Below are 26835 nucleotides of genomic sequence, written 5' to 3' on the forward strand. Positions count from 1 at the left end.
GGGGCTTCTGTGCCTAGAAGCCCAGTGGATCGCATGGCCTGATGTAGGCCACCAGACTCCATTTATGTCACCAGGCGTGAGGAGCTACTTGGCTAGCAGAGCTCTGTGGAGGTGGGCTTGTCACTCCCTCAGCTCTGGGGCCAACAGAACAGGTGCCTGTTGAGTCCACAGATAAGCGGACACTTCTTCCCAAGACAGCCCTTCCTGAATCTCAAGCACCAGAGAAACAAAGTCACCGTTTATACCTGAGTCTCCCACTACTGCCCACTTCCCTTCCCTACGGGGAGACAAGGAAAGTTTAGAACTCTAAGACGAAACCTGGGGGCAAAGTATGTACAGGAACTACCAAATGCCGATAGGGCAGCAGGTGGATCTGAACTTAATTAAGGACTGAGTTAATCTGCCTCGATTTTTAGGATGTTTTCCTCTGCTTAGGGTTGAGTTTCATGAAAGACAAGCAGATACGGCAGCCCCAGTCCTGAGTTACTGTGCGGCTGAGATCAACAATAGGACAAAAGACGGGTCGAGTGACCTGGATCAACCTTCCTCATGTTCCTAGTCACACTTTATTTATTTCATGTTCCCAAGGCGGGAAGTCAATGGAGGTGCCTGCGGAACCCGTGTTTGCAAATCTTGCTGCAGCTGTAGAGGCAGCCATTTTGTCTCCTTCCCATTGTTCCCCTTTGCCTAGTGATCCGTCCCCCATCCGGAGGGGTAAAGGTCAGAGGTCGTTGGTCAGTAGGCCTCCATGGTCTTCAGGGCTCCCTGAAAGTCACTGCCGAAAGATCCGACCCGGGGGCCATCTTTACCAGACAGTGTTAGGAGCTTTGCAATTAGACCATCCAACACTGTACTGGAAGATGGACCCAGGGCCGGCCAATGGAGAACTACGGCGAGAATGCTCCAGCTGCTGCAGGGACCCTGGCCACAGGCCAGGTGAGGTCTCCCGAGGGGGGCGAGCCAATCCCAAGCTCAAGGTCGACTGTGGATCCACTAGGTGACAAATCGCACTGGGTGGGAGGAGGGGCCGGGGCCCATTGTGTCCCTGAGTGGCAGCCAGCCAACGAGAGCCACCCCTGGTGCCGCACTCTCAGCTCCAGACAAGGGGCTTCTGAGGGGCGTGGGAAGTGGGGAGGGGGCTGCAGCCAGCTAAGGCCGGGGCACCTGACTCGGTGGATGTCGCTGACACAGGGACAGGGGCCTCCATCATTACCCGGCAGTATTAGAGACTCCCAACCGCACCCAAACACTGCTGGGTAAGACGAGGGCCCCCACCCAGCCTGCCCACCTTGGGTCAGGAAGCTTCAGGCCCAGGTCCCCTGCGGAGAAGCTGCAGATCCCTGGCTCCCATCCCCCCCCACCACCCGAGTCCCTGGGGACACTTCCGGGTAAGCCTGCTGCCCGCCACCAGCCCCACCCTGGGTCGCTGGTCGCTAGGCCCAGGCTGCGGCCCAAGCAGGCCTTCTGCAGCCCCTCAACCATCGGCGCCCCCCGCCCCGAGCCACCTTCCTCCACCCCCGAAGTCTGCCCCTACCCGAAGCACACACTGACTCACCCACCCTCATCCACCCTCTGCAGTCCCTAGCTCAGCCCAGGACCCCTCCCCTGGTGGCCTTTACCTGTCACCGGGCCCGCCTGCCCCCAGAGAGTGGGTGCCAGGGAGACGAAGGGGCTTTGAGGCCCCAGATTCAACGGCCTAGAGCCCGCCCCGGCCTCCTCTCTTTCTCCTTCCTTCTCCGCCTGCCCAGCAGCGCAGGCTCCTTACCTGGGCCCCGCCTGCCGCCCTGCGCACAGGTGTGTCCTCCTGCCATAGGCTGCCCCCCCACCGCCTTAACCCCTTCCCTCCCAGCATCAGTCACAGGCACCTCCTCTACGGCCTCGCCACCCCAATAGGCCTCCCACCCTCTCCCAGAGCCTCTTTTTTCCTACCTGCCTATTCTCACCCCTATCTCCAGAGGAACAAAGGGAGGGGCTGTCCTCGGGTCCCCTCCCCATGGCATCTGCTGCCTTCAGGCCTAGCTCCCTCCTCTGCGACCTCAGACCCTGCCCACAGCGGAGCTGGAAGACCAGAGAGATCCTTGAGGTCAGCGAGGGGTCAGCCGGGCAGGAGTGGGACTGCTGCCGCAGTGCCCAGCCTGTGCTAGGATCCCGTGAGGGACAGGGGCGGAGGAGACCCCACCAGGCCTGTGAAGGGCAGGTGGGTCCCAGCAGGGTGCCCCTAGTGTGGAGGTACCCACCGCTATCCAGAGACCCCAGCCGGCCGGAGCCTCAGCCCTGCCCCTCGGTGGGGGCCTGCAGAGGGAATGATCTCGCTCCTCTCCCGACCAAACTGCTCCCGGACCCACCTCACAGCACAGCCTCACTGGAGTCCAAGTCCCACCCCAAGGGCAGGTAGCCCAAGGGCGGTTAGAGGAGGTGGGACTTGCCTTTGTGCAGCTGGGATGGAAAGGGCGTTGCTGGGAGAGGGGCCCTGAGCCCGACAGGTGATTGCCCCACCCACGCCCCAGGGCCACAGCCCCAGGGAGCTATTGTGTTGCTCAGTCCCTAGCTGCTCTCTCTCTCCGTCTTTGTTTGCTTCCTTCTTAATACCGGCCTGCAATTATTTGATGCAGGTGATCGGTGTGTGAATCTGTCTCCCTGACCAGACCCCTAAGTTCCAGGAGGCCAGGGGACTGTGAATGGCGGTGGTGCCAGGGGCTCTCTAAGAAGGATTTGCTGAATAATGCTTGCCCAGCCTCTGGGCTTCCGGACCTGTGCGGCCTCAGCCTTTCCAGGAGTGGGTGCCAGCCCTTCCTGAGGGATGACTCGCACCGGCTCCACTCCCCAGGACATGAGTGTTTCAAATGAAGGAGAAACCCCACTCCCGACACAGCACGGGGGGAGGAACAGGGGACCAGCAAACAAAGCAATCTTCAAGTCTGCCAGCTCTTCAAACTCTACCCCGGACGGGCAGCCGCCGCCTGGGTGCGGGGAGGAGCTGGGTGCACTGAGAGCCTGTCCCCGTCCCCGTTCCCCCTGAGGGGACGCAGTGGGGCTTGCCTCAGGTCTGTGCTTCTGGCTAACTACTTTTCTTAGTTCGGATCTGGAAGTCAGCATCAGGGGAGTGTGATGGGGGCCCTGAGGGCGGCAGCTGCAACTCCAGGGTAAGGAGTATGGGCTCTGGGCTCAGAAGGCCTGGGTTCAAATCCCAGCTTCACTGCTGCGTAGTCCTGTGACCTTGGGCAAGCGACCAAGTTACTTAGTCTCTCTGTGCCTCAGTTTCCTGCACCGTAAAATGAGAATGACAGAAGTGCCTAGGCTGATCTAACGTGTGTAGCCTCTCCGTGCCTGGACACATGGCAAGCGTGTGATGAGTCACTGTGCCCGTCTTATCACCAGCCATCATCTTGTGCTTTTCACAACCACCCTATTATGATCGCCCTCCATTTTAAAGAAGGAAACTGGGAGCTTCGTCCACAGTCACCCTCCCACGTGTGCGGCGGAGTCCGGACCCACGGCCGTCTGACGGGAGGCGGAGCCCACTCACTGGGCAAGCAAAGCGCTCGGTTAGAGGCGACACACAATCCCAGGCCTTTATTTACAAGAGGAGAAGGGCTGGCCTGACTGGGGCCTGGCTGGGCTATGTACAGAATCAGGGAGAGGTGTGACGGATGCAGCCATTTAAATTACAACAGAATGGGGCGCTCCTAGGTTCAGGTTGTGGGTCTGTCCACTGTGGGAGGCTTCCGCAAGGTCTGGGCTGAGGCTGCCAAGAGAAGGAGTTAGGGAGTGAGAGGGTGGCTGGAACCTGGAGGGGAACAAGGTCTGGGGCAGCTGGGAAGGGCAGAGTGAAGCTGCAGCCACCCCATGCACCCAGGGAAGGCAGTGGGGCAGAGCAGGGAGGACAGCCAGGGAGAAGAGTTGCACCACGGCCACCTGAGCACGGCGCCCGCTCACTTCCTCTTGAGAGAACCCTTGCTCTTCTCCTTGTCTGCTGACCGCTGCTTCTTCACTTTCTCCTCCCGCTTGTTCTTCCCGTGCAGGTTCTCATACACGTCCTCCTTGTGTCTGCAGCGGGGTGCAGGGGGCAAGCACAGGCGGGGGGCACAGGTCAGGAGACAGCACGGGGGACCTGGCAGTGGCAGCCCCCACTGGCTGCCCCATCTCACAGGTGGCCCAGCCACTGTCCCTGCACTAGACTCCAAGTTCTTTGAGGTCAGAGGCTACATCTCATACACAAGTGCACTGCTGCTACCTAGCACAGGCCCACACGCGGTGGGCACTCTGGAATTGCTTATGAACAGAAGGGGTGAGAACCAAGCTTGAACTTGAAGCCAGGTCCCCCCAGCTGCAACACGTCCTCTCCAGAAATCGAGGATCGGGCTGGGCAGGACAAAGGGGTAGATGCCGGGAGGTGGCAGTCAGGGCCACTCACTTGGATGAGGTGCGGGAGGCCTTGGCATGGGTGTTCTTCATGGCTGGGGGGTAGGTGATGTTCCCGTACTCCGACTCCTGGCCCTTCTGTGACTGTGGGCAGAGGGATAGTAGGAGGGTGGTGGTCCCAGCAAGGCCAGGTGGTACCCATCCCCGCTGCAGCCCCCAGGCCCTGCTCTGCACGCACCTGCAAGACCTCCAGCTTCTTCTTGGTGGTTTCAATGAACTGGGCGATGGCCACGTAGATGAACTTGTACTGCGCCTCCGTCTGCACCATGCCCGAGCGCTGAGCCCGCACCATCTGGATGGTCTTCTGGATGTCAATGTCACAGTCCAGGCCTGGGTGGGGGCAGTCATACCTCAGGCCCAGGCACCGGTAGACACCGAGGGGCTGCTCACCCCTGCCCCCAAGCCCCCAGTGCCCCTCACCTTTGGTGGAGATGTTCTCCATGAGCATGTCAATGACAATGATGGTACCTGTGCGGCCAATGCCCGCGCTGAGGAGAGACGGGGGGGCCATCAGAAGCCAGTCAAACCCTTCCTGGGAAGGGAGGTGACCAGTGTTCAGCTCCACCCCCGGGCACTGCAGGAGCAGCCTGAGCCTCCAGTAACAGAAGGAAATGTGCCCAGTGTCACTGGGCAAGTGACAATGAAGATTTGCCCGACTCTGCATGGGCGCGCTCCACTTCTGGCTCTGCGGTGCTGATGCCAGCTTCCCAGATGCCACCATCCTTCCCTCCTCCCACTCCCTGCACCGAATCCTCGCTCCCGGTGAGCAGCTGCCCCCTCCCCGAAAGACATGGGACCCCCAAATCCCACCACTGTCCTGCTGGCTCCCGGGCACCCTGAGCCCTCCCCGCCTCTCCCTTCAAGAGTTAGGGAGCTCCAGCTGGGTGCGGTGGCTCACACTGGTAATCCCAGCACTTTGGGAGGCCAAGGCAGATAGATCAAGAGGTCAGGAGTTCGAGACCAGCCTGACCAACATGGTGAAACCTTGTCTCTACTGAAAATACAAAAATTAGCTGGGCGTGGTGGCGTGCACCTGTAGTCCCAGTTACTCAGGAGGCTGAGGCAGGAGAATCACTTGAACCTGGAAGGCAGAGGTTGCAGTGGGCAGAGATCACGCCACTGCACTCCAGCCTGGGCACCAAGAGTGAGACTCTGTCTCAAAAAAAAAAAAAGTTATGGAGCTTCTCTCTGCAGGGGTTTACTTCCCTTTTTCTTCAGACACTGACAGCTGGGAAAGGGTAGCCCAGAGACAGGGTGCAGGGGCGCCGGGTCGGGGACTCAGGGGAGCAGTGCAGTAGGAAGTTTCTCTCCTTCCCACCCCTGGGCAAGCAGACCCCAGGGAGACCCCAGGCCCACCCTCAGCTGGGCCCATCAGGCTGGTGCCCTGAGTCGCACTGTCTAATTTCAAACCCAGATTGTCAAAAATAACCCCCCTTCACCCACTTCCTTCCTGTAACGTCTAAATAAAGGCCATGGGGCTTTCAAGAAGTGTGTGAATGTACATGCGGCGGGTGAGCAGGAGGGTAGCTCTCGGGGATAGACCTGTCCCTGAGAGAGCAGAGGACAGAGCTGCGGCCCCGAGACAGCCCATCAGGGGCAGCTCTAGATTCAGCCAACTGGCCCTGTCTCATGGACAAACAGCTGCTGGGGGGAAGAGGAGGAAGCCAGAGGCCATCAAAGGCCTGGGGTCCACGGAGGGAGAGTGAAGGGGCCGGGCAAGGCAGGTTCCTGTTTCCCCCATTCTCTGCCTGGCATGAGTATAAACCAGTAGCAGTGCCAGTGTTTGAGGGCTGATGGAATTCCAGCCACAGCCATAGGGCCTCACGACAACCCTGAGATCCTGGCTTTACAGATGAGGAAGCTGAGGGTCAGAAAAGTTAAGCAATTTATCCAAGATCACACAGCTGGTGAGCGGAGGGGCCCTGCACCCCCTGCCTCTCTTCCACTTAGGCCAGGCCAGCATGGTGGGCTCATTGGTGGGACCCCTGCTTCTCGCAGCCCCACCTCTGCACCTTACAGGGGTCTCCTGATCACAGACACGAGGGTAGATAGAGGAGCTGTGTGTACCCCCATCCCCATACAGCCCTGGGGGCCGGGATGGGGAACCGCCAGGGAAAGGGGGAGAGAAGGCGGAGTCAGGAAGAAGCCTAAACCCTGGGGCTACGGATGGAAAAAGGAGGAATGGGGAGCACAGGCCCGATGGATATTCCTGGGAGGCGAGAAGAGACCAGCAGAGTGGGACCTCGAGAGACAGCAGGGCAGCCGGGACCCAGGCCTAGCCCGACCTCACCCTGACTAGCTGGGGCCTGGCCAGCAGCTGGGTCCCGGTTTCCTCCTCTATTTGGGTTGGGCGAGATGGGACATCTGGGGAAGGCTCTGAGGAAGATACCCACGGGCAGAGGGCCAAAGTGGGGCTGGTTCCAGCCACGTTCCACCCCGCGGTCTGGAGCCATGAGGGGACCCAGAGGAAGCCGGGGGTGAGCGGAAGGCAATAAACGTGTGTGCTAACGTGCATGTTGCTTCTAACAGCTCACAGCACTGAGCAGCGTTTACTCGTCAGTGATCACTGCTGCCAGCAGGACCCTCGTTCTCACCTGCAATGCACGATGATAGGGCCCGCGTGGGGCAGGCTCTCCTGCCGCTGGTTGATCTGGTCCAGGAAGCTGAGGACGCCCCCGGGCTCACTGGGGACCCCATGGTCAGGCCAGCTCAGGTACTGGTAGTGCCAGATCTCCCGAACCAGGTCCCCCTGAGCCAAGGACATAGGGTCAATGCCCCCTGCTCGCTCGGAACACCCCACCTGCCTCACCCCACCCAACTACCCAGGCAGACAGGAGAGCAAGTCCAGCAAGGGACTCCCGGAGTGGGGCAGGGAGCGGGGGCTGCTCACATTGTCCAGTGGGGAGACCTGTAAGCTACGGAGTTTGTATTCGGGCGTGTCGTGCTCCCCGCAGTTGGTCACAGAGTAGGGCCCATAAACGCGCTGAGTGCCCACCTCAGGCCAGTAGGGGACACATTTATTCTGGAAAGAGAGCGTCAGGTGGGGATGAGGCACAGAGCAGGGCACCATGGCCCATCCCAGGGCACTGGCCCAAACGTTCGTCAGATGGACAGATGAGCTGGCTGAGACGCAGGAGACCTGGGCTCTCCTCTTGGAGCAGCCACCAACAGGTGGTGGGGCGTGGCCAGCACTTTACCAGGACGTCCATTTGACATTCAACAAACGTCGAGCCGGGCGCAGTGGCTCACGCCTGTAATCCTAGCACTTTGGGAGGCTGAGGTGGGTGGATCACCTGAGGTCAGGAGTTCAAGACCAGCCTGGCCATCATGGTGAAACCCCATCTTAAAAAATAAAAATAAAAAAATAAAAACAAACGTCACCGGGGCAGGCGTGGTTCCTGAAGCTGTGCAAACCGGGCTGCAGTCACAGACACAAATAAGGCCCCGTCTGTGCCCTGTGCCTCGAGTCGTTCACAGAGACAGGTGACTGGGGGAGACACGCACTGAGGAGCGTGGTTGAGAAAGAGGCCAATTCTCCCTCTCAGCCATGGAGGAAACGAGACATGGATTTACAGAGGGGGCAGGTAGCGCTTGGGCTGTGTCTTCAAAACAAGGCATCTGCCAGGCAGCGATGGTGTGGAGAGAGAGTCATTTCCTAGCACAAAGGCAGCTTGTGTAGAGGGAGGCTGGGAACCTGAAAGAGCCGGGGCTGCGGGGGTGGTGAGCCCTAAAGGGAATCGTGGGGGTCAGAGGGAAGCCCCCAGGCCTTCAATGCCAGGCCTTACAGTGCGACTTCATTCCAAAGGTGACCAGGAGCCATGGAAGGGATTTCAGAGAGGAAGGAACTTGACTCAGTTTGTGTCACCGATGGGATCACTTCGATGGCAGCACAGAGGGTGCTGTGCAGGGGGTCCCACAGGGTAAGGGGCAGGGAGGACAGGAGGGGCCTGGATGCAGACAGGTGGGGAAGGGGCAGGAAGAAGGAGGACAGCCTAAAACCTGGGTCTGGAGCTCAGGAGAACCCAGGGATGGATGCAGGAACCGGGGGGTCGCATTGTGCAGTTGAGACTTTGCCTCAGTTTCCCAACAAGGGCCGGACCCTCACCCCTGAGATCCCTTTTCGCCCTGGCATCTGACGGTTCTTTGACTTAATGGTGTGACCACACGCACTGGGGAGGGATGTGGGGGGGGCGGGGTGCCCTACCCGGCCTTTCTCCACCTCTCGGGTGGTCATGACGATGACACGGGTGTTCTCCTGCCACGCCATCTGCCAGAAGTCGTTGACCGTGGCCTCCAGACAGCCCTGGCTGGCAATATAGGTCTTAGTGTTCTCATCAGGGCCTAGCAGCTGGTTCTGCACGCAAGCGTAGAGAGATGCACCCCAAGACAGTGAGGTCCTCGGCCCGGCACGGGCCCTGGATCCCTGCCACCTCCATCCGTGCAGGAAGCCAGCTCCGGCTCTGCCCAGGTGTCTCTGGATCTGGGGTCCTCACCAGACAGGGAATTCCCAGGGCCCGGCCTCTCCTCCCACGGGACCCACACCACTGACCTTGATGTAGTTTGCATTGATGTAGTCAGACCCAGGGATGCTACTGTCACGTCCCTGCAGGATCACTCGGCTGTGGTCAACTGGGAGTGGGTGGAGAGGAGGAGGCGAGACAGGCTGGGTCAGCCAGGGACTCCCCACACCTGGGGCAGACCACCCTCCTGAGCTAACGGGCTGTTCTGATCTCAGAAGCTTGTGGGGGAGGCTTGGGGGGACTGCAGGCAGCAGGGCTGGGGGATCATCTGCATGGAGGGAGGGAGGGGGTTCGAGAGAAGGAGGTTGGGAGCAGGGGACCTGCCTGCTGGTGGTGGGAGGCCCCTCTGGGAGGGGAAGAGGCCTTTTGGAGAAGGGGGAGGCTCTGTTGGGGGGTGTGGGGAGAGGGGCCCCACTGGAGTGGACAGTGGAGACCTGTCAGATGAGGGGAGGCGGCTGGGGCAGGGGCGGTCTCCTGGGTGAAGGGGGCGGCCTGGGTGCTCACAGGGGAGAATGTTCTTGTAGCGGTTCTTGCCCTTGTTCTCTGGCCGCTGCCCTTCCAGGCGCTGGTGCAAGTTCTTCACCTCCTGCTTCTGCAGACTCTGAAATGTGGGTGGGGAAATGAGCATCAGCTCCCGGAGACGGCATCCATCAGGGGAGCTCACGCGGGGTGGGTCAGGAGCAGAGGTGAGCGAGGAGGGGGAAGTATCCCTCCTCGGCCCCATGCCGCCTGCCATGGCCTCAACTGCCCCAGTCCTGCAGGTCCCCACCGAGCACCTCAAACTCCTCCCAGAAGCCAGCCTTGGCTGTGTCCTCGGACTCCTGCTTCTTGTTCAGCTCCAAGACTCGGTTCTCAATGTCGGCCGCATTCACCCTCGTGGCGTAGTACGGCTGGGGTGGGGGATGGGGAGAAGTCAGCAACTCAGAGATCCCCGAAGCTCATGTCTGGGGGCGGCTCAGGGGAAGGGAGAAGGCAGCTGGGCCCACCCCTCACCTGCCGCAGGTAGACGAAGGCGCCTGAAGCCTCCTCAATCCCCGTCTTCTTGAAATGTTCCACTAGGTCCGTGAGGCTATCAAAGGTCTCTGAACCACCCACCGTGTAGCGTCCACCCTGGGGGGTGCCAAATAAGGCCACTTGCAGGGCCCAAGTCTCCCTCCCTGGGCCACAGCCTTGAATTCAAGCCCAGGCAGATCCTCCCCACCGCCCACACTGTGGGCACAGACGGCAGCCTCAGCAGAGGCTCCCCCACCGCCTGGCTGCCTTACCTCACACATGACCTTGATGTGGGTGACCCTGAGTGGGGAGCCTGGGCCAGCCTTGGGCTGGTCACTGAGCACGGACAGCACAAAGTCTCCAGGCTGGCTGAGGCTCTCACGCACAAGAAACGTCCAAGGTTCGCCCTTGGCCTGAAGCAGTGTCTCTGCCTGCCCTCCAGACATGTGGCCATGGTACCACCTAGAGGAGGCAGCGTCAGGGCAGGTGAGACCCAGGCCACAGCGGAAGGTGCTGAGCAGAGACATTCACAGAGGGGCAGGAAACCCAGTACCTACTGGGCGCCAGGCACTGTCCTAGATGCTTCCAAATCCACCACCATATTTAGGTCCATTACTGTCTCCCAAACAAGCTGAGAGGTAGGTATGGTATTATCCCCGTTTTATAGAGGAGGAAACAGGCTGAGCTGTTGCGCACTGGCCTAGGGCCCTTGACTGACTGCAGAGCCCTGCTGCCCAGGCCAGATGCAGTGGTGCGGTCACAGCCCCCGTCAGCCTTGGCCTCCCAGGCTTAAGCTGTCCTGGCCTCCAGAGTTCTAACCAGGCTTTGAACCCAGAGCCCACCTCTGAAAGGCAGAAAGCCTGTCAATATTCAAAATATTTAAAGGAGAGAAACTAAGGAAGAGTCTCCATGATGCATAGGGCTGTGCCAGGCAGACACCTGAGACAAAGAAACGCAGATCGAGGCCACATCACAGGCGGGAGACGGACAGAGACACAAGTCACAAGGAAGGCGGACAGGGTGCGCTCCCCCAGGGAGGCAGGGAAGACAACCCCACTGGGGAAAAAGTGGTGTGGGGGCTCTGGGGGTGCCCTGGATGATGTCACTGAAGGGGAGCCCAGGGTTCAAAGGGGTTCAAAGGGATTCAAAGGGGCTGTCGGGGCAGAAAGCAGAACTAAGCCCTTTCCCCAAAGCACACCCCTTTCCCAGGAGGAAACAGTAGCCCCACAATGCCCAGCCCCACAGGAAACCACGTGATGGAAAAAACACAAAACTCCTTCTGGGGAGAGAGTGAGAAGTGAGGTTGTGAGGTTTCCTCAGCCCAGGGGCCGGGGGGGGGGCAAATTTTCCAACCGCAGGGATGGGGGGAAGGAGGGGAGGACCAGTCTGTCCCGACCCATCTCACCCCTGCCCAGAGGTCACTCCAGCCAACAGACCCCACCCCCGAACCTCCAGATCTTACTGGGCTGCTTCAGCCCACAACTTAGGGACAGGCTAGGACCCCAGACAGCGGGGAGGGGGCTGAGCCCCTTCCCTTAGGCCCCAGGATGAGGAAGTCTCCATGCAAATGTCAGGCTGACCACAGGAAGCACAGAGCCACCAAGGGACAGATGCAAATTCCCGCAGAGAAGGAGGCGCCACAGACAAGGCAGGGGACAAGGCAGAACCTGGGAGAAAGAGCCTCTCACGCTCCCAGGCTCAGGGGTGACACTGGCTCCTGGGATGGGTTACCCAAAAGGGCCTCCAGGGTGGCTTCCCTGGTCTTAACCTGTTAACCTCCCGCCCCAGCACTGCCCTCCCTTCCTTGTCTCTCTTCTCCCTTCTCTTTGAACCCGGGTCTCAGCCTCCTCTGCGGGGGCCTCCTGGGGCCCTGCTCCTCTCTTCCCCTCTAGGCACTGGTCAGCCCATCCTCTTCCTCCTGGCTTGAGGCAAGGAGAAAGGACATGAGCTTCAGAGGCCCCCGAGTGTTGTGGCGGGGAAGAGGAAGGGCAGGGGACAGACACGGAGCCAGCCACGTGAGGCTCAGGGACAGGAGGAAGGCCGTGAAGGAAGCTGACCAGGGAAAGGAGGTCTCCAGGCGGGCCACAGGGCAATTCCGCAACCTCATTCCGCTCTAAGTTTCAGTCAGCGACTTCACCAAAGATACTGATGGCAGTTTGGAGGCCCGAATCCCAGAAAGGCTGAAAGCTGGCAGAAGCAAGGTTCCCAATCACTTCAACAACCCATCCGTGAGCGCAGGGCAAGGGCAGGTGGGCTCAGCCCCAGGGGTCCATGTGAAAACCCTCTTGGGTTATTCCACTGCCCTTTACTCTAAGAGGATCTGGTGTTGAAAGGAGCCAGGGTGTCCTGAGGAGATTTCAGAGCCCCCCGGCCCCTGCTCATGCCTTTGGGAGCTCACAGGGGCAGTGGCCAGCCCAGCTCTGGGGACCACACCTTTGAGCAGAGGGGACAGGAAGGAAATGCCTGGAGTGTTTGCACTCAGGGCAGTGCGAGCCCCTTTCCACATGTGAACGCTCCCCAGCCCCTGGGTGGCTGAGATAAGGCGTCAAGTGTCCTGGCAAGCGTTCGTCCCCATCCTCATCCCTAGTGACAACTCCTAATGCGTGCTGGCCATGGGTGAGGGGAAGACGGAGGAGGGCACTCTCACTTCCACAGGAGGAAGAACTTTCTAACAACAGAGCTGGCCTGCACGACATGCCAGCCGCCAGCGATAGCCCCCCTGTCTCCAGTGGGACCTGGGTTGCAGTGGCCAGGGCCGCTGGAGTAGGGCAAGGCAGCCTTCTCTGGCTTCCTCGGGGTTAGGTAGAAAGGGTGGTAGGTTCAGCTCTGAGACAGCAGGCTGCAGGGGGAAGGAAGCTGAGAGCCCCAGCTGGTGCGAGCAGGGAAGGGGAGGGAGGGCAGCGGTGCTGGGTGCCAGGCTCCCTGCCTCCTGGGCCATTGGGGGTGGGAGCCGGCTTGCCCCAGCTTGGGAGAGGCAGGGTGTGAAGCCCTCACCTCTCACTAGTGGGGTCGGAGCAGTTCAGCGGGTACTTGAGGTGGATGATGGTGCCGTCGCGATCCTGCAGGACGCCCTGCTGCTGAGTGTAGTACTCCACCAGCTCCGTCAGCGTGGCAAACTTCTCCCCTCCATACAGGTCGTAGAAATCCCCTGAGTTCTGGATCCGAATATGGGTCACCTGATCCCCCACCCTGCAGGGCACCAGGCGGTGAGGCCAGTAGGTGCAGGAGTAGAGGCAGGAGGGCAGGGATCAGCGGAGGTCCTGGGTGGGGGCACACATGGGCATGGGTGGGCACAGACAGGGACGGGGAGCGCAGGGGGCGAGGGCACAGACCAGGCGAGGGGGTGGGGAGTTGGCACTGCCGTGGGGAACCAGGAATGTGTGGTTCAGGGCCTGGACTGCACGAGAGAGCGGCCAAACGCTGGGGAGGGCCACCTACCTGACAGAGAGCGAGAAGTCACCCTGGTTCTTGCGACTGGGCCGAGCCAGGAAGCTGCCATGGACACCTCGGCCCTTGAGCAGGGTCTCTGCATCCAGCCCACTGAGGTCTCGGTGAAACCACCTGAGTGGCCCAGGCAGGGCAGTGAGGCGGGGTCCCGTGGGCACCGGGCACCCTTGCCTCCTGCCTACTGAGGGCGGCAGGCCCTTACCTCACCATCCTGGGGGCTTCCGGAGAGGGAGGGGGCGCAGGGAATGAGGCGACACAGCTAGTCTGGGCAGGCAGAGAACTCGTGGACTAAGCCTCAAACGTGGCTCCCAGTGCCAAGCTGCCTCACCGGCCCCGGTGGTCCCAGTTCTGGAGCTGCCACTCCACTGGCCTAGGGCAGCCGGCAGGGCGGGGACCGGAAGAGGCGCGGCCGACCCCTTGGGGGAACTCACTTGTACTTCTCGTTTTAGAGTAGAGCAAGGGAAGAGAAGCAGAGTATGGTGGCACTGGGGGTGGGGACAGGGCCCACTTCCCACACGTCTGCAATCAAAGGCGCAGGAGCATGGTCCTGCACGTATGTGACACCACATGCAGTAAGGACACATATGTGCCTTGCATACTAAAGGCCCAGATCATACTTCACACATGTGAACCTACAGGGTCACATGGCACCTCCGCCTTCTCCACCTGCTGCTCCCTGGCCCACACTAGTAACAATGATGGCAGTGACGGCTGTCATCGAGTGAGTCCTGCTGGATGCCGGGCGCTGTGCTGTAATGGCGTTCACATGCCTCGTCTGATTGGTTTCTCACCACAGCCCTATGAAACAGGGGCTCTCTTTATCCTCATTTGACAGACAAGGAACCTGAGGCCTAGGGAGTTCAAGGCATTCCCTGAGTCCATCAGCGAGTCAGCTGCAGTGCCAGGATTCAAACCCAGGCAGTCCGGTTCCAAAGCCGATGCTTTTAACTCCTATACACCAGTCCTCAGGGCTTCAAAGAGCAGAGACTAAGAGCCTCCTTGTCCAAAGGGGCTGCCATGAGAGCGGGAGATTAATAGTTAAGACCTTGTCAACGCTTGCAAGAGAGAAGGGTGCCCTCCTCTAAGCAACATATGCGATTTGTCCATGCCACTGTGGCAGAGGCATGGGCAAAATGACCCTGAGCAGCCCTGTCAAACTTGGGTCCTTTCTAATTCTTGTCCCTAGGTCTCTGCCCCGCCCCGGGACTCTGACCAGGGGGCCTGTCTCCTGGGGGCTGGGGACTGGGGTCTGGGGGCCAAGGTCCTCACCATGGCTGATTTTCTCAGGGCTGGCTGACCTGAGAGGCCCTAAACACTAAGGTATATGATGCTCCCTGCCTGTGATTCAAAATAAAACTTTCTTTCTTTCTCTCTTTCTCTCTCTCTCTCTTTCTTTCTTTCTTTCGATGAAGTCTTGCTCTGCCAGCAGGCTGGAGTGCAATGGCACGATCTCAGCTCACTGCAACCTCCACCTCCTGAGTTCAAGCAATTCTCCTGCTTCAGCCTCCTGAGTAGCTGGGGCTACAGGCACGCACCACCATGCCCAGCTAATTTTTGTATTTTTAGTAGAGACGGGTTTTCACCACATTGGCCAGGATGGTCTCAAACTCCTGACCTCGTGATCTGACTGCCTCGGCTTCTCAAAGTGCTGGGATTACAGGCATGAGCCACTGCGCCTGGCCATCTTTTTCAATGTTATATGATAGGCATGCATTACCTTTATAAAAATAAATGTGCTAACTGGGAGCAATTTCTGGGGAAATTTTAGGGTGCAGGGAAGGCTCTTTGTCTCTACCTGGATGCTTTTTGCATGGGTGTGTATAAACATGAAGTCAGTCAGGTTCTGTGCTTAATATTTATGAATATTATGCATGTTATGCTTCAGTTTAAAGAAGAAAAAATACCCGGGCATGGTGGCTCACACCTGTAATCCCAGCACTTTGGGAGCCCGAGGCGGGCGGATCACATGAGGTCAGGAGTTCGAGACCAGCCTGGCCAACATGGTGAAACCCCGTCTCTACTAAAAATACAAAAATCAGCCGGGCGTGGTGGTGGGCGTCTGTTATCCCAGCTACTAGAGAGGCTGAGACAGGAGAATCGCTTGTACCCAGGAGGCGGAGGTTGCAGTGAGCCGAGATCGTGCCACTGCACTCCAGCCTGGGCGACAAAGTGAGATTCTGTCTAAAAAAATAAATAAACAAAATTTTAAGACCAAAAAAAGTCTAATTTTCCCATAACTACTTCATCATTTTTAGAAATATAAAATATCCAAATTTTTCCTCAATAAGAGGCTTTTCCACTTCTTTTTTTGTTGTTTTTTGTTTTTTGTTGTTGTTTTTCTGTGAATTTCTGGTTTTCTTCTCTCACTGGTGCCCTGGGGAATCTGCCTGGTGGATTTATTACATGGTCCAGCTTTGACTACCCCTTCAGATGGACACCACCCTGGAGACCTGGAACTCCATCGAACCCCCGCCCATGTCAAGGAGCAGGAAGAGCACATGCAACGCTGTCTGCGGCGTGGGGCGCCCACTGGTGCTCCCGCTCATCTCTGAGTGTTCAGAGTCCAGCATGATGCCTGGCACTGAGCAGTGTCCAACAAACAAACTCGTCAGTCCACAGGCACACACGTGGCCACGGTACAGCTTCCTGGTCCTACACACACAGCCTGCTTGTCATACACGGGCCAGGGTGCACACACACAGTCACACCACACGCACTTCATCCATGTCCACCTACACACATACCTGGTCCGGTGCACATCCCCATGCATGGACACACAATTTTAACCACACATGAAGTTTCGGGTCCAGGCTCAGCAGCAAATGCCCACTGCACCCTGGCCCCAAGACATTCTCCTTCCAGGGCTTGAACCCACTCAGTGGGAAGGAACTAACTAAATACCCAGAAGAAACTAACCAGGCTGGCTGGGCTCAGTGGCTCACGCCTGTAATCACAGCTCTTTGGGAGGCCGAGGCAGGCGGATCACAAGGTCAGGAATTCGAAACCAGCCTGGCCAGCATGGTGAAACTCCGTCTCTACTAAAAATACAAAAAATTAGCCAAGCATGGTGGCGCAGGCCTGTAGTCCCAGCCACTCAGGAGGCTGAGGCAGGAGAACCCGGGAGGCAGGGGTTGCAGTGAGCCGAGATTGCGCCATTGCACTCCAGCCTTGACAAGAGTGAAATTCCATTTCAAAAAAAAACACAAAAAACAAAATTAGCCAGGCAGGGCAGTGGGTGCCTGTAATCCCAGCTACTCGGGAGGCAGAGGCAGGAGAAGTTGCAGTGAGCTGAGATTGCACCACTGCACTCCAGCCTGGGCAACAAAGAAAGACTTCTCAAAATATAATAATAACAATAAATTAATTAAATAATTTTTTAAAAATTAAGAATCATAGAGATTGGGCTGGGCACGGTGGCTCACGCCTATAATCCCAGCACTTTGGGAGGCCAAGGTGGGCGGGATTACCTGAAGTCAGGAGTTCAAGACCAGCCTGGCTAACATCTGGCTAACATAGTGAAACCCCATGTGTAAAAAAAAAAAATTAAAAGGGGAGCATTTAGATTAACTGCAGGTGCCATCATGTGAATTTAGCCCATTGTTCAACATTTGCAGTAAAAAAAAAAAAAAAAAAAAATCGTAAAGATCAAGATCAGTGGTGATACAAGAAGATATGCGGTCTGGAAGAGCAAACCAGGCAAAATAATCTGTAGAAAGTTTTTTAACTTCTCTGAGCCTCAGTATCACTGCCTGACAAATGAGCTTAACAATATTTCCCAAATATCCACTCGTGTAAAAAGCTTGTAAGTGGCATGGTTTCAGTGCCACCAGCTTTTACATTATACTATGAATCCTCAGGCCAACCCTACTTAGTAGGTGTTATTTACCCAATTTTAGAAACAGAAACTAAGACTCATAGATGTTAAGTAACTGGCCAAGGTCACAAGCTAGTGAATGGGAAGGCGGGTAAAACAAGGCTGTGAGACGCCAGAGCCTGTTGCCCTTTCCAACACCAAGCACACCGCTGCAGACGGCATCGAGGGCAGATGGGATGGGCACTGCCACAGCCCATGATGGATGGTGGAGGGAGAAGTGCCCCCCCAGAAGCAGCATGTGTCAAGGCAAAGAGGTGGCACAGAGCTCATGTGCGCAGTGCCTGGCTGTGAGCAGAGCTGTGTGGCTGGAGCAAAGCTGCTCTGAGAGGTTGGGACCCCGCTGCAGAGTGTCATTCAAGGCCAGGCTGAGAAACCAAGGACAGAATCTGCACAAGGGGAGCCCTGGTCAGGCAACCTGGGAGGAAAATGGCCGTGGAAAGGATTCAGGACCAGAAGACTCAGTAGGAACCCCGGCGGTGGGGCAGACAGTGACAAGATGCGCACTGGGGCAGGAGCAGAGGTGACTGTGAGAAGCAAGAATCAGTAGGGCTGGGGAGCCACACACCCACAAACTTGCCAGTACTCTGTAAGCAGCCTGTCACTTTTTCTTTCTTTCTTTCTATTCTTTTTTTAAATTTTGACACAGAGTCTCGATCTGCCACCAGGCTGCAGTGCAGTGGCGCAATCTTGGCTCACCAAAACCTCTGCCTCCCCGGTTCAAGCAATTCTCCTGCCTCAGCCTCCCGAGTAGCTGGGACTACAGGCACACGCCACCACACCCAGCTAATTTTTGTATTTTTAGTTTCACCATGTTGGCCAGGATGGTCTCAATCTCTTGACCTTGTGATCCGCCTGCCTCGGCCTCCCAAAGTACTGGGACAGCGTGAGCCACTGCGCCTGTCCCCTCCCTCCCGCCCACCCTCCTTTCTTCTTTTCTTTTCTTTCTTCTTTCTTCCTTTCTCTGTTTTTCTTCTTCCTTTCTCTCCTTTCTCTCTCTTTTTTTGAGACAGAATCTTGCTCTGTCATCCAGGCTGGAGTGCAGTGTCACAATCACAGCTCACTTCAGCCTTGACCTCCTGGGCTCTGGTGATTCTCCTGCCTCCCGCTCCCAAGGAGCTGAGACCACAGGTGTGTGCCACCATACCCAGCTATTTATTAGTAGAAGTAGCAGCAGTAACGAGGTCTCCCGGTGTTTGCCAGAGCGCTCTTAAACTCCTGAGCTCAAGGGATCCTCCCACCTCCCAGACTGCTGGGACTACAGGCTTGGGCCATCAATATATAATTTTTTTTTTTTTAAGACGGGGTTTTACCATGTTGGTCAGGCTGTTCTTGAACTCCCGACCTCAGGCGATCCGCCCGCCTTGGCCTCCAAAGTGCTTGGATGACAGGCATGAGCCACCGCGCCCGGCCGAATATATATATTTTTAAATAGAGATGGCATCTCTCTCTGTTGCCCAAGTTGGTTTCAAAACCCTGAGCTCAAGCAATCCTCCCACCTCAGCCTCCCAAATTGCTGGGATCACATGTGTGTGCCACCTCGCCCGGCCAGGTTTTCACTTTCACCATCCCGGGTCCAACAAAGTCTAACCTGCCCGGCCCTGCCTCTGCTCCTCCAGGGTCCTCTGTCACCGCTTCACAGGCATACTGTCCTTTTTTTGTTTGTTCCCACATTTAGAGCTTTGTGCGCTCCATCTCCTCTGCCCAGGGATGCTTGACTCTTGATCACCATATCACTCTTTTCTTTTCTTTCTTCTTCCTTCCTTCTCTCTCTCTCTTTCATTCCTTCCTTTCTCCCTCCCTCTCTCTCTCTCCTTCTTTCTCCACTGTGCCTAACTCCCCTTCCTCCTCATCCAGGTCTCAGCTCAAATGTCACCTCCTCAGGAAGCCCTCCCTGATCCGTCCAGCTAGCAATGTCACCCGCACACCCAGTCACGTGCTAGCACATGAAGCTGGTTCATTTTCTTTTTTTTTTTTTCTTTGAGACAAGGTCTCACTCTGTTGCCCAGGCTGGTGTGCAGTGGTACAATCACCACCCCCTTCGGCCTTGACCTTCTGGGCTCAAGCAAGCCTCTCACCCCAGTCTCTCCATAGCTGGTACCACAGATGTGTGCCACCACATGCAGCTTATCTTTTGTAGAGACAGGGTCTCACTATATTGGACAGGCTGGTCTCAAATTCCTGGGCTCAAGCAATCCTCTCGCTTCAGCCTCCCAAAGTGTTGGGATCACAGGCGTGGACCACCACGCCCACCCGAGGCTGTTTCATTTTCTGCATAACACTTCTGAGAATCTGAAATGATCCAATTTATTGGGTTATTTGTTCGATCTGTAACCTCCCACTGGAACATAAGCTCCGTGAAAGCAGGGGCCGTGTCTGTCCTGTTCACTCCAGTATTACCAGCATCTTAAATAGCACCCTGTGCACTATAGATGCTCAGCACATATCTGTTGAATGAATGATGCAAGGGAAAGGGAAGTGAAAGGAAACGGAAAGAAGATGGGACCAAAGTCAGATATCGGAAAGAGCAGGGAAGTTGGCTGGGCAAGGGAGGCCTTCGCGGGTGGCCTCTGACTGCTGCTATGTTTGAGGTGATGTGAGCTACCCAAGGGGACAGGTTCCAGGCAGGAGGCAGAAGCAGGAGCCCAGAGGCTGGAGGTAGAAATGCAATGGAGAGAACAGATACACCCTTGTCAAGGGAAAATGTTAAAGAGGGGTCAGAGGGGCACGAATGAGCCCGGGGGTCCTCACACCTTGCAGGAAGGGAAGGTTCACAGGGACAGGAAGCAGGCGCAGGGCAGGGCAGCGGCAGATCGCACTCAGGCTCACATACATGTTGCAGTGAGCATGAACAAGGCCTCCCTTCCTCAAAAACTAACATGAGACTGGGACCCAGGTGGTGCACGGACTTACCCACGGGACAGCATCTCTCTGGAGGGATGAAGTCACGGCAGAGGGCCTCAGTGGGCGGGGCTGAGCCAGTGGCACAGCTGTGCACGGTGGCCCAAGCCAGGTGAGGAAGAACTGCTCAGAAATCAGCCACTTCCTCCTCAATCCAGCCTGCCAGGCCAATGGCACCGCAGGGACAAACCCTGGACTAATAGTCTCCTGGAACAGGACAGGTGGGGCGGGGCTGGCCTGAGACCGCCCACAGCAGCCAGCTTCCCTGCAGCCCCAGTGCGGGAGTCCAGCAGGCCCTCCCGCCGGTCCAGGGCTGCCTTCCCTCGGGGGAGGAGGAGCCACCTGGAGCTCCACCTGGAGCTCAAGCTGACAAGAGCGGCGGGAGGTTGGGTAGGGGTAAAGACGAGGAAGTAACTCTGGCTCAGGGAAGAGCAACCAATGGGGGAAATCTCTCAGTAGGCGCAAACCAAAGGGCCTAAGGAAAAGCCCTAACAGCCCAATTCCTCCGAGAAGGAGGTGCGCCCTGTGCCGGCCAACCCACTCAGGGCGCCGAGGGGCCCAGTCCAACCTCTTACCCTGCCCTGGGGAAAGGGGAGGAGCCTCAGCCCTCACTGGAGCAGGGTTAGGCCCAGCCAGGAGTATAGGAAAGAGCTGTTCAGGGGGATGCGGCCTGGAAAGGCAAAGTGAATCTGGGGAGGAGAAGTGGGGGTTGTCAGGTCCACAAAAGACTGACACCGGGCACGGTGGCTCACGCCTGTAATCCCAGCACTTTGGGAGGCCGAGGTGGGTGGATCATAAGGTCAGGAGTTTGAGACCAGCCTGGCCAAGATGTTGACACCCCGTCTCTACTAAAAATACAAAAATTGGTTGGGCGCAGTGGCACGCGCCTGTAGTCCCAGCCACTCAGGAGGCTGAGGCAGGGGAATCGCTTGAACCTGGGAGGCGGAGGTTGCAGTGAGCCGAGATCGTGCCATTGCACTCCAGCCTGGGTGACAGAGTGAGACTCCGTCTCAAAAAAAAAAAAAAAAAAAGAAAGACTGACACGAAGGCTGTCACAGAGTCGCAGACACGTTTATTATTGTCTGGAACATCAAGGCCTTTCTTTCCCTGGCAGTGGCACAAGGGAGGGCCAACTCTCAGGAGGCAGCCACGCTGCCACCAGCAGCAGGTCCATGGGGTGGCAGCGTCATGGGTGGCAGGAACAGTGCCTTCAGCTTGCCTGACAGGCTGGCAATCTCAGGATCCTGGGCTTCGTAGGATTTGACCAAGCGGGCAAACTTGAGGACACCTGCAAGAGGGAATGGAAGGTCAATGCTTCCCCTAAGGACCAGTGTGCCTAAGACAGGTGGAGGGGTGGTAGTCTGAGCTTGGGCTGCTCCCCAACTGGCAGGGCAGCTGTTTGCAAAATAGCACATGCAGGACTCTGCCCCACGTAGTTTGGATCAACTTCTTGTTCTACGTTGGGCACAGCTGGATGGGGTGCAGTGAATGAAGATGTCCCAAAGCAGTGTGCTTCTCGCCCTCAAGTGAACCGTTTTAGCGGTTTAGTCACAAGAACCCCAAGTATGAACACCCACGAGATCCCAGGTCTGTAGCTGGAATGCAGGAATGCTATGGGGCAGCAGAGCTGCCTCAGTCAACACCTTTGGGGAACACCAGGATCTCACCAAAAATTTAATCACCAACCCCTAAACAGAAATGAGCTGAAACACCCTGGAGGGACTGCAGCTGCTTGTGTCATGCAGACATCTCACTAAAAGCTGGCAGAACAGCGTCTAAGTCCAGCTCTGCTACGACTAGAGTCTGCACCATTAGTGTTTGCTCCCTCATCACAGAATGGAATGATAATGTGATCAACAGCACAGGTTGATGATCCTTAATTAGAAAATCCAAAATCTGAAATCATTTGAGTGCCAATGTGAGGCCACAAATGGAAAATTACACACCTGACTTCATGGTGGGGGTCAAGGTGACTGTTGTAAAACGCAGTCGAAACTTTGTTTCATGAACAAAATTATTCAGACTTTTTTTTTTTTTTTTTTTTTTTGAGACGGAGTTTCCCTCTTGTTGCCCAGGCGGGAGGGCAATGGCACGATCTTGGTTCACTGCAACCTCTGCCTCCCGGGTTCAAGCGATTCTCCTGCCTTAGGCCCCCGAGTAGCTGGGGTTACAGGCATGTGCCATCATAGCCTGCTAATATATGCATTTTTAGTAGAGACGGGGTTTCTCCAAGACCTTAATTTTTTTTTTTAATATGGAACACTTCACGAATTTCCGTGTCATCCTTGCGCAGCGGTCATGCTAATCTTCTCTGTATCGTTCCAATTTTAGTATATATGCTGCCAAAGCGAGCACCCAAGACCGTAATTTTAGTAGAGACGGTCTTGAACTCCCGACCTCAGGTGATCCGCCCACCTCGGCCTCCCAAAGTGCTGGGATTACAGGCGTGAGCCACTATTCAGACTATTACATAAAATTACCTACAGGCTATGTGCTTAAGGTGTGTGTACATGAAACAAAACAATTTCGTGTCCAGACTTGGGTCCCATCTCCCAAGACAGCTCATGTATATGTAAATACTAGAAATCTGAAAAAACCCGAAACCCTTCTGGTCCCCACCATGTCGGATAAGGGATACGGAACTTCTACTGTACAAAATGCAACTCGAAGGCACAAGCTCAGGGTAGAGCCCGGGCTCTGAATGCCAACACGGTTAGTCAGATTGTGGCTGCCGCCGTGCGGCGAGAAAAGAGACAACCGCTCAGGGGTCCAGAGATCCGGCGCCCTCTCCCGACCCAACCTACCGCCTGCCCGCGTCTGACCCACCTTCCCCGTCGCAGCTGAAGCCATAGGCTTTGATAACCTCCTGCTGGATCTGCGTGGCCACTGGCAGCACGAATTGCAGCATCTTACCCATGTCGTTGCATGCGTTATCCCGAGCCTCGTCCATACGCACTGCATTCTCCGGGGCGGAGAACGCCTGGATCACCTCCGCCAGGACCACTGCGCGCCAGAAGCATCCCAGGGAGGCGTCCCGGGTATGCATGGGAGCACGGGCAGCGGGCCCAGCGGAGAACGCAGGGAATTAGTGGATTGAGGCTGTAGGTAACCCAGTAAGATCCCGAGTTGGGGGCAAGTGCCCCACTTAGAAGAGAGGGATGGTACCCGGCATCCCCTACCCCGTTTCCCCGGCGAATACGGCCAGGTTTGTCGCCCCACATCCTCCCGCCGCTTCCTCCCGGGACCGGCAACCCACGCCTTGACTAGGCTGTTCCTCACCCTTCGCCTGCTCAGCGCTCAGAGCCGCAGGCGGGGCCGAGGCGGACGCCATAGGGCGGCAGAAGCTGCAAGCGCAGCGGAAGTAATGGAAGGCTCAGGAAGAAGGAGCCACGTCCTAGCAGAGTCCCCAAGGCGAGCGAGAGCGGAAAGGAAGCAGCATCTGGCGCAGCCGGAAGCCTCAAGGCGGTCCGAACCTCCGCACTCAAGAATTACAAGCAGCTTTTGGGCCGGGAAGACCACGTACTAGATAGAAACGCAGCGGCAATTCAACCCACACAACACTCTCTATTGTTAAGAACGACCCGCGTGAAAGGGGCTTTCCGGCGACAACCGGAAAGCCTGCTAGACAAATTCTAAAAGAGCTGTAACACTGCTAGGCATGCGCCTGGAGAGAAGGTGGGATGTGCATGAACTCCACGAACGGTGAGGGTGAGCTCAGGTGCCGCTTTTCTTGTTCCTGTTACTGTATAAACGACGATGCATGTTGTAACTTTCAGTAGGAAAAAGTAATATTCTAAGGAACTTACTTAAATCATTCTAGATTCCCGAACATTTGCTATCCGCCTATGCAAATGAAGTCGATGCTGATTGGTTGAGAAAAGAGGCGGTCACAGCCCCTTCGTTGTTAAAGCCTGAGAGCTGGATTCGGCTCTAAAAGCCCAGAGCAGAAGGCGTTCTCGTGCTTTCCCAAAATGGCCCTGCCTACTGATGGGCGACGGAGCGTAACGCCCGGCCTGATTTCCCTTCCCTTCCAGGCTTTTGAGATTATCACCCACTCCCCTCTCAAACTGTAGGGTGGTTAAGGCTGCCAGGGACTAATCGCCTGGACCTATTAAAACCAGCCGCCCCACCCCCGCTTCATAGCTGTTTCGTAAAGCATTCCACGGAAAGGATTCAGGACTCAAGCCTTTGTTCCAGAGGAGTCCGGTGGCTTATAGCAGTAAGACCCGTAACGGGAACGTCTGAATAGATTCCTACACCTGACCACGTCAGAGGTGGGCCTGTCTCCGGCCTCCAGGGTTTGGCTGGTTGGGGTTTCTTTTGTTTCGAGATAGGGCCTTGCTCTGTCGCCCAGGTTGGAGTACAGTGGCGCGATCATGAGTCACTGCAGCCCTGACCCGCAGGTGATGCTCCCACCTCAGCCTCCCCAGTAGCTGGGACCACGTGTGCGCCACAACGCCTGGCGGACTTTTTTTTTTTTAAGATGGGGTTTCTCTATGTTGCCCAAACTGTTTTCCAACTCCTGGGCTCAAGCAATCCACCCGCCTCGGCCTCCCAGCGTGCTGGGATTACAGGCATGAGCCAGAGTCCCGGATAAGGCCTCCAGTATCTTGACTTCCCAGCCTTGGGGCAGGAGGCAGCACGAGCACCCATGGCATACCACTTCCAGCTGAGTCAAGGCTCTGGGCTCTTCAAGGATCCCCTCTCCAATTCTTTCCGGCCCCCACACCAAGTTCCCTAAGGAGGTCTGGTCCCTTCCCAATTCCCTGCCAGATCCTGGCTACACAGTTCTCTTTAGGAACCGCTGCACTGAATTCCAGCCTCACCCCCACGTCCCGCAAAGAACCAGTCACAGCCATCTTCCTGGGGAGTTGTGAGGATGTTTTGTTTGGTTGGTTTTGGTTGGGATGTTTTTTTAAGAGCGTCATATAGATATTTATATATATAAATTATTAATGTGGGGAAAGGGCAAGGGGCATACATTGCAGAGGGGGCGCGCACACAGGGACTGGGGAGGGGCACGGGTGGCACACGATGCTACGCAAAACAGCCACATCTAACAGATGAAATCATTACACCAACGGGGCGGGGAAGGGGCGGCGGCCACGGGGGTTGGGCATGGGGGAGGAGAAAAGCAGGGGGGACAAGGAAGAGAGACCTGGTCCAAGATTCTGTGCACTTTCTGTCCCCACCTTCACCACCTCCCCACCTCTGCACACCACACCGACCACACCGGGCCTGGCCTTGGCCTTCTGTCTGTCTGTCCGTCCCTCCATCCCTCCCTCCCTCCCTCCCTCTGTCCAGCAACTGAGCAGCACCCTCTTGGCTCTCGGTGGCAGGCCAAGGGCGGGGTGGGGGGAGGGTGGGAGGTGCTCCAAGGTCCAATGTAGGAGCCATGGTGCTCTCTTGATCGCAGCTTCTACAGTGGCTTGTCGCTTTCCTTCTTCAGGTGACTAGGGAAGGGGCGGTGCATAGCAGAGAGGTAAGAGACTTGAGACCAACCCTGACCTTGTCCCCTCTTACCCAAGGGGTTGGGAGAGGAGGGGTTCCCTCCCCCAGGAGCACAGTGCCCAGCTGCACCATGCCACAGCCCCTCCCAGGCTCACTGAGCTCCTGTCCCCTGGGCTGGGGCACCCTGGAGTACCTGTAGTAGTCCTCCTGGGCAGGCAGCGGCACACTGTGCAGCGGGTGATGGGCGTGCAGCCACTGCTGCTGTTCCAGCGCCAAGCGCTGCAGCTCAGCTGACTGTGCGTGCATGGCCTGCAGCTGATGAGCTGCTGACATCGGGGCAGAAAGGGAGGCCGGCAGGTCCCGGTAAGGGGCAGCTGTAAGCAGGAAGGGCAAGGGGCACATGACCAATGGATACCAAGTACCTGCTCTGGACCAGGGGAATAGCCAGGCCCTTTACATATAAAGGTAATGAACTAAAAAGTTAGGTAACACGAGTTCTGTAAGTTGCCAGTGGCAGAGTGGAATTGGGATTCGAACCTCTTAGCCTGACACTAAAACGTGCTTCTCTTGGGCAGAGCTTCAGCTTTCCTAGTCTCATGCCCAGCTCCTCTAGGCACCTCCTCATCCCACCCCAAGCCCAACTAGGCCCATCCCCCCACCCAAAGACCTCCTTTCTATCCTTTTCTCATTAGAGCTTCCCTACCCCAACCTCCATCCTTACCAAAAAGCTGGTGACGAAGAACTTCGTTCTCGTGCAGAGGATGAGGAAGAAGGGGGTTAGGGAGGGTCCCAGCTGGATAGGGGATCCGGGTAAGGTGAGACCCTGAGGCCAGGGGGTCAATGAGAGGGTGCACCGAGGCAGAGGCTGGAGGGCAGAGAAGAGGAAGCTGTCACCAGAAGGCAGGTTTAGGGAAAACCACGCATTTGGGTGAAGGGATCCAAGCCTGGGAAGTGAGACGGACAAACACAAGGAGCTCCAAAGTGGAACAAGGGCAGAGTGGAAGAACTAGAGGCCTGGGGGTAGGACAGGCTGAGCCCTACTGGAGTAAGGACATATGGATAACAGAGGACAGGAGATTACAGCCACCAGAAGGGTCTGAGGGGAGAGAGAAGAAGAGACAGACTGCTTAAAGGAGGTGGAAAATAGAATTTTAGGAAATAAGACAGGAAGAAGGCCGGGCGCGGTGGCTCAAGCCTGTAATCCCAGGACTTTGGGAGGCCGAGGCGGGT

The 26835-nt window shown here is 56.9% G+C and overlaps 3 protein-coding genes, 1 long non-coding RNA gene and 2 other non-coding genes across 12 annotated transcripts in view; all 6 read right to left on the reverse strand.

The window, feature by feature from the left end:
• Positions 1–547: 547 nt before the first annotated feature.
• LOC108294994 lies at positions 548–1731 on the reverse strand. Its single transcript, XR_001821234.2, has 2 exons — positions 1620–1731; positions 548–765 (listed from the first exon to the last, which is right to left on the reverse strand). It is a non-coding gene; the product is annotated as an uncharacterized LOC108294994 (long non-coding RNA).
• Positions 1732–3549: 1818 nt separating this feature from the next.
• On the reverse strand, positions 3550–20435 carry PTPN6 (protein tyrosine phosphatase non-receptor type 6). 4 transcript variants are annotated; one of them, XM_017517002.1, is made up of 16 exons: positions 20167–20435; positions 13374–13496; positions 12930–13124; positions 10208–10397; positions 9936–10052; positions 9719–9832; positions 9447–9543; positions 8972–9051; positions 8627–8776; positions 7313–7444; positions 7017–7171; positions 4843–4910; positions 4601–4752; positions 4415–4506; positions 3937–4047; positions 3550–3745 (listed from the first exon to the last, which is right to left on the reverse strand). In XM_017517002.1, the coding sequence occupies exons 1-16, from the start codon at positions 20178–20180 to the stop codon at positions 3661–3663; spliced, it is 1875 nt and encodes a 624-aa protein (XP_017372491.1). In that variant the 5' UTR covers positions 20181–20435; the 3' UTR covers positions 3550–3660. The 4 variants fall into 4 exon arrangements, with proteins under 4 accessions (XP_017372491.1, XP_017372493.1, XP_017372492.1 ...); XM_017517004.1 differs by having other exon boundaries at positions 3916–4047; XM_017517003.1 differs by lacking the exon at positions 20167–20435 and adding an exon at positions 13585–14352.
• Positions 20436–21212: 777 nt separating this feature from the next.
• Positions 21213–23813, reverse strand: CUNH12orf57 (chromosome unknown C12orf57 homolog). Of its 2 annotated transcripts, none has more exons than XM_017517016.2 (3): positions 23434–23813; positions 23068–23157; positions 21213–21442 (listed from the first exon to the last, which is right to left on the reverse strand). In XM_017517016.2, exons 1-3 carry the CDS (start codon positions 23483–23485, stop codon positions 21291–21293), a joined length of 294 nt encoding a protein of 97 aa, XP_017372505.1. In that variant the 5' UTR covers positions 23486–23813; the 3' UTR covers positions 21213–21290. The 2 variants fall into 2 exon arrangements, with proteins under 2 accessions (XP_017372505.1, XP_017372504.1); XM_017517015.2 differs by having other exon boundaries at positions 22981–23157; positions 23434–23806.
• On the reverse strand, positions 22403–22509 carry LOC119469272. The gene has a single exon (XR_005198077.1). It is a non-coding gene; the product is annotated as a U6 spliceosomal RNA (small nuclear RNA).
• Positions 23745–23806, reverse strand: LOC119469274. The gene has a single exon (XR_005198079.1). It is a non-coding gene; the product is annotated as a U7 small nuclear RNA (small nuclear RNA).
• A 1201-nt stretch (positions 23814–25014) lies between the features above and the next one.
• The window catches only part of ATN1 (atrophin 1), a 13961-nt gene continuing 12140 nt past the window's right edge, over positions 25015–26835 (reverse strand). For all 3 annotated transcript variants that reach the window (XM_017517001.2, XM_017517000.2, XM_037734421.1), the window contains exons 8-10: positions 26327–26470; positions 25799–25979; positions 25015–25607 (exon numbers count right to left, since the gene is read on the reverse strand). In XM_017517001.2, the coding sequence (XP_017372490.1) occupies positions 25574–25607; positions 25799–25979; positions 26327–26470 (359 nt within the window). In that variant the 3' untranslated portion in view covers positions 25015–25573. The remainder of the gene's footprint in view (positions 25608–25798; positions 25980–26326; positions 26471–26835) is intronic.

Source organism: Cebus imitator, unplaced genomic scaffold (assembly GCF_001604975.1).
Source record: "Cebus imitator isolate Cc_AM_T3 unplaced genomic scaffold, Cebus_imitator-1.0 Scaffold614, whole genome shotgun sequence".
In the NCBI taxonomy this organism is placed as follows: Eukaryota; Metazoa; Chordata; class Mammalia; order Primates; family Cebidae; genus Cebus; species Cebus imitator.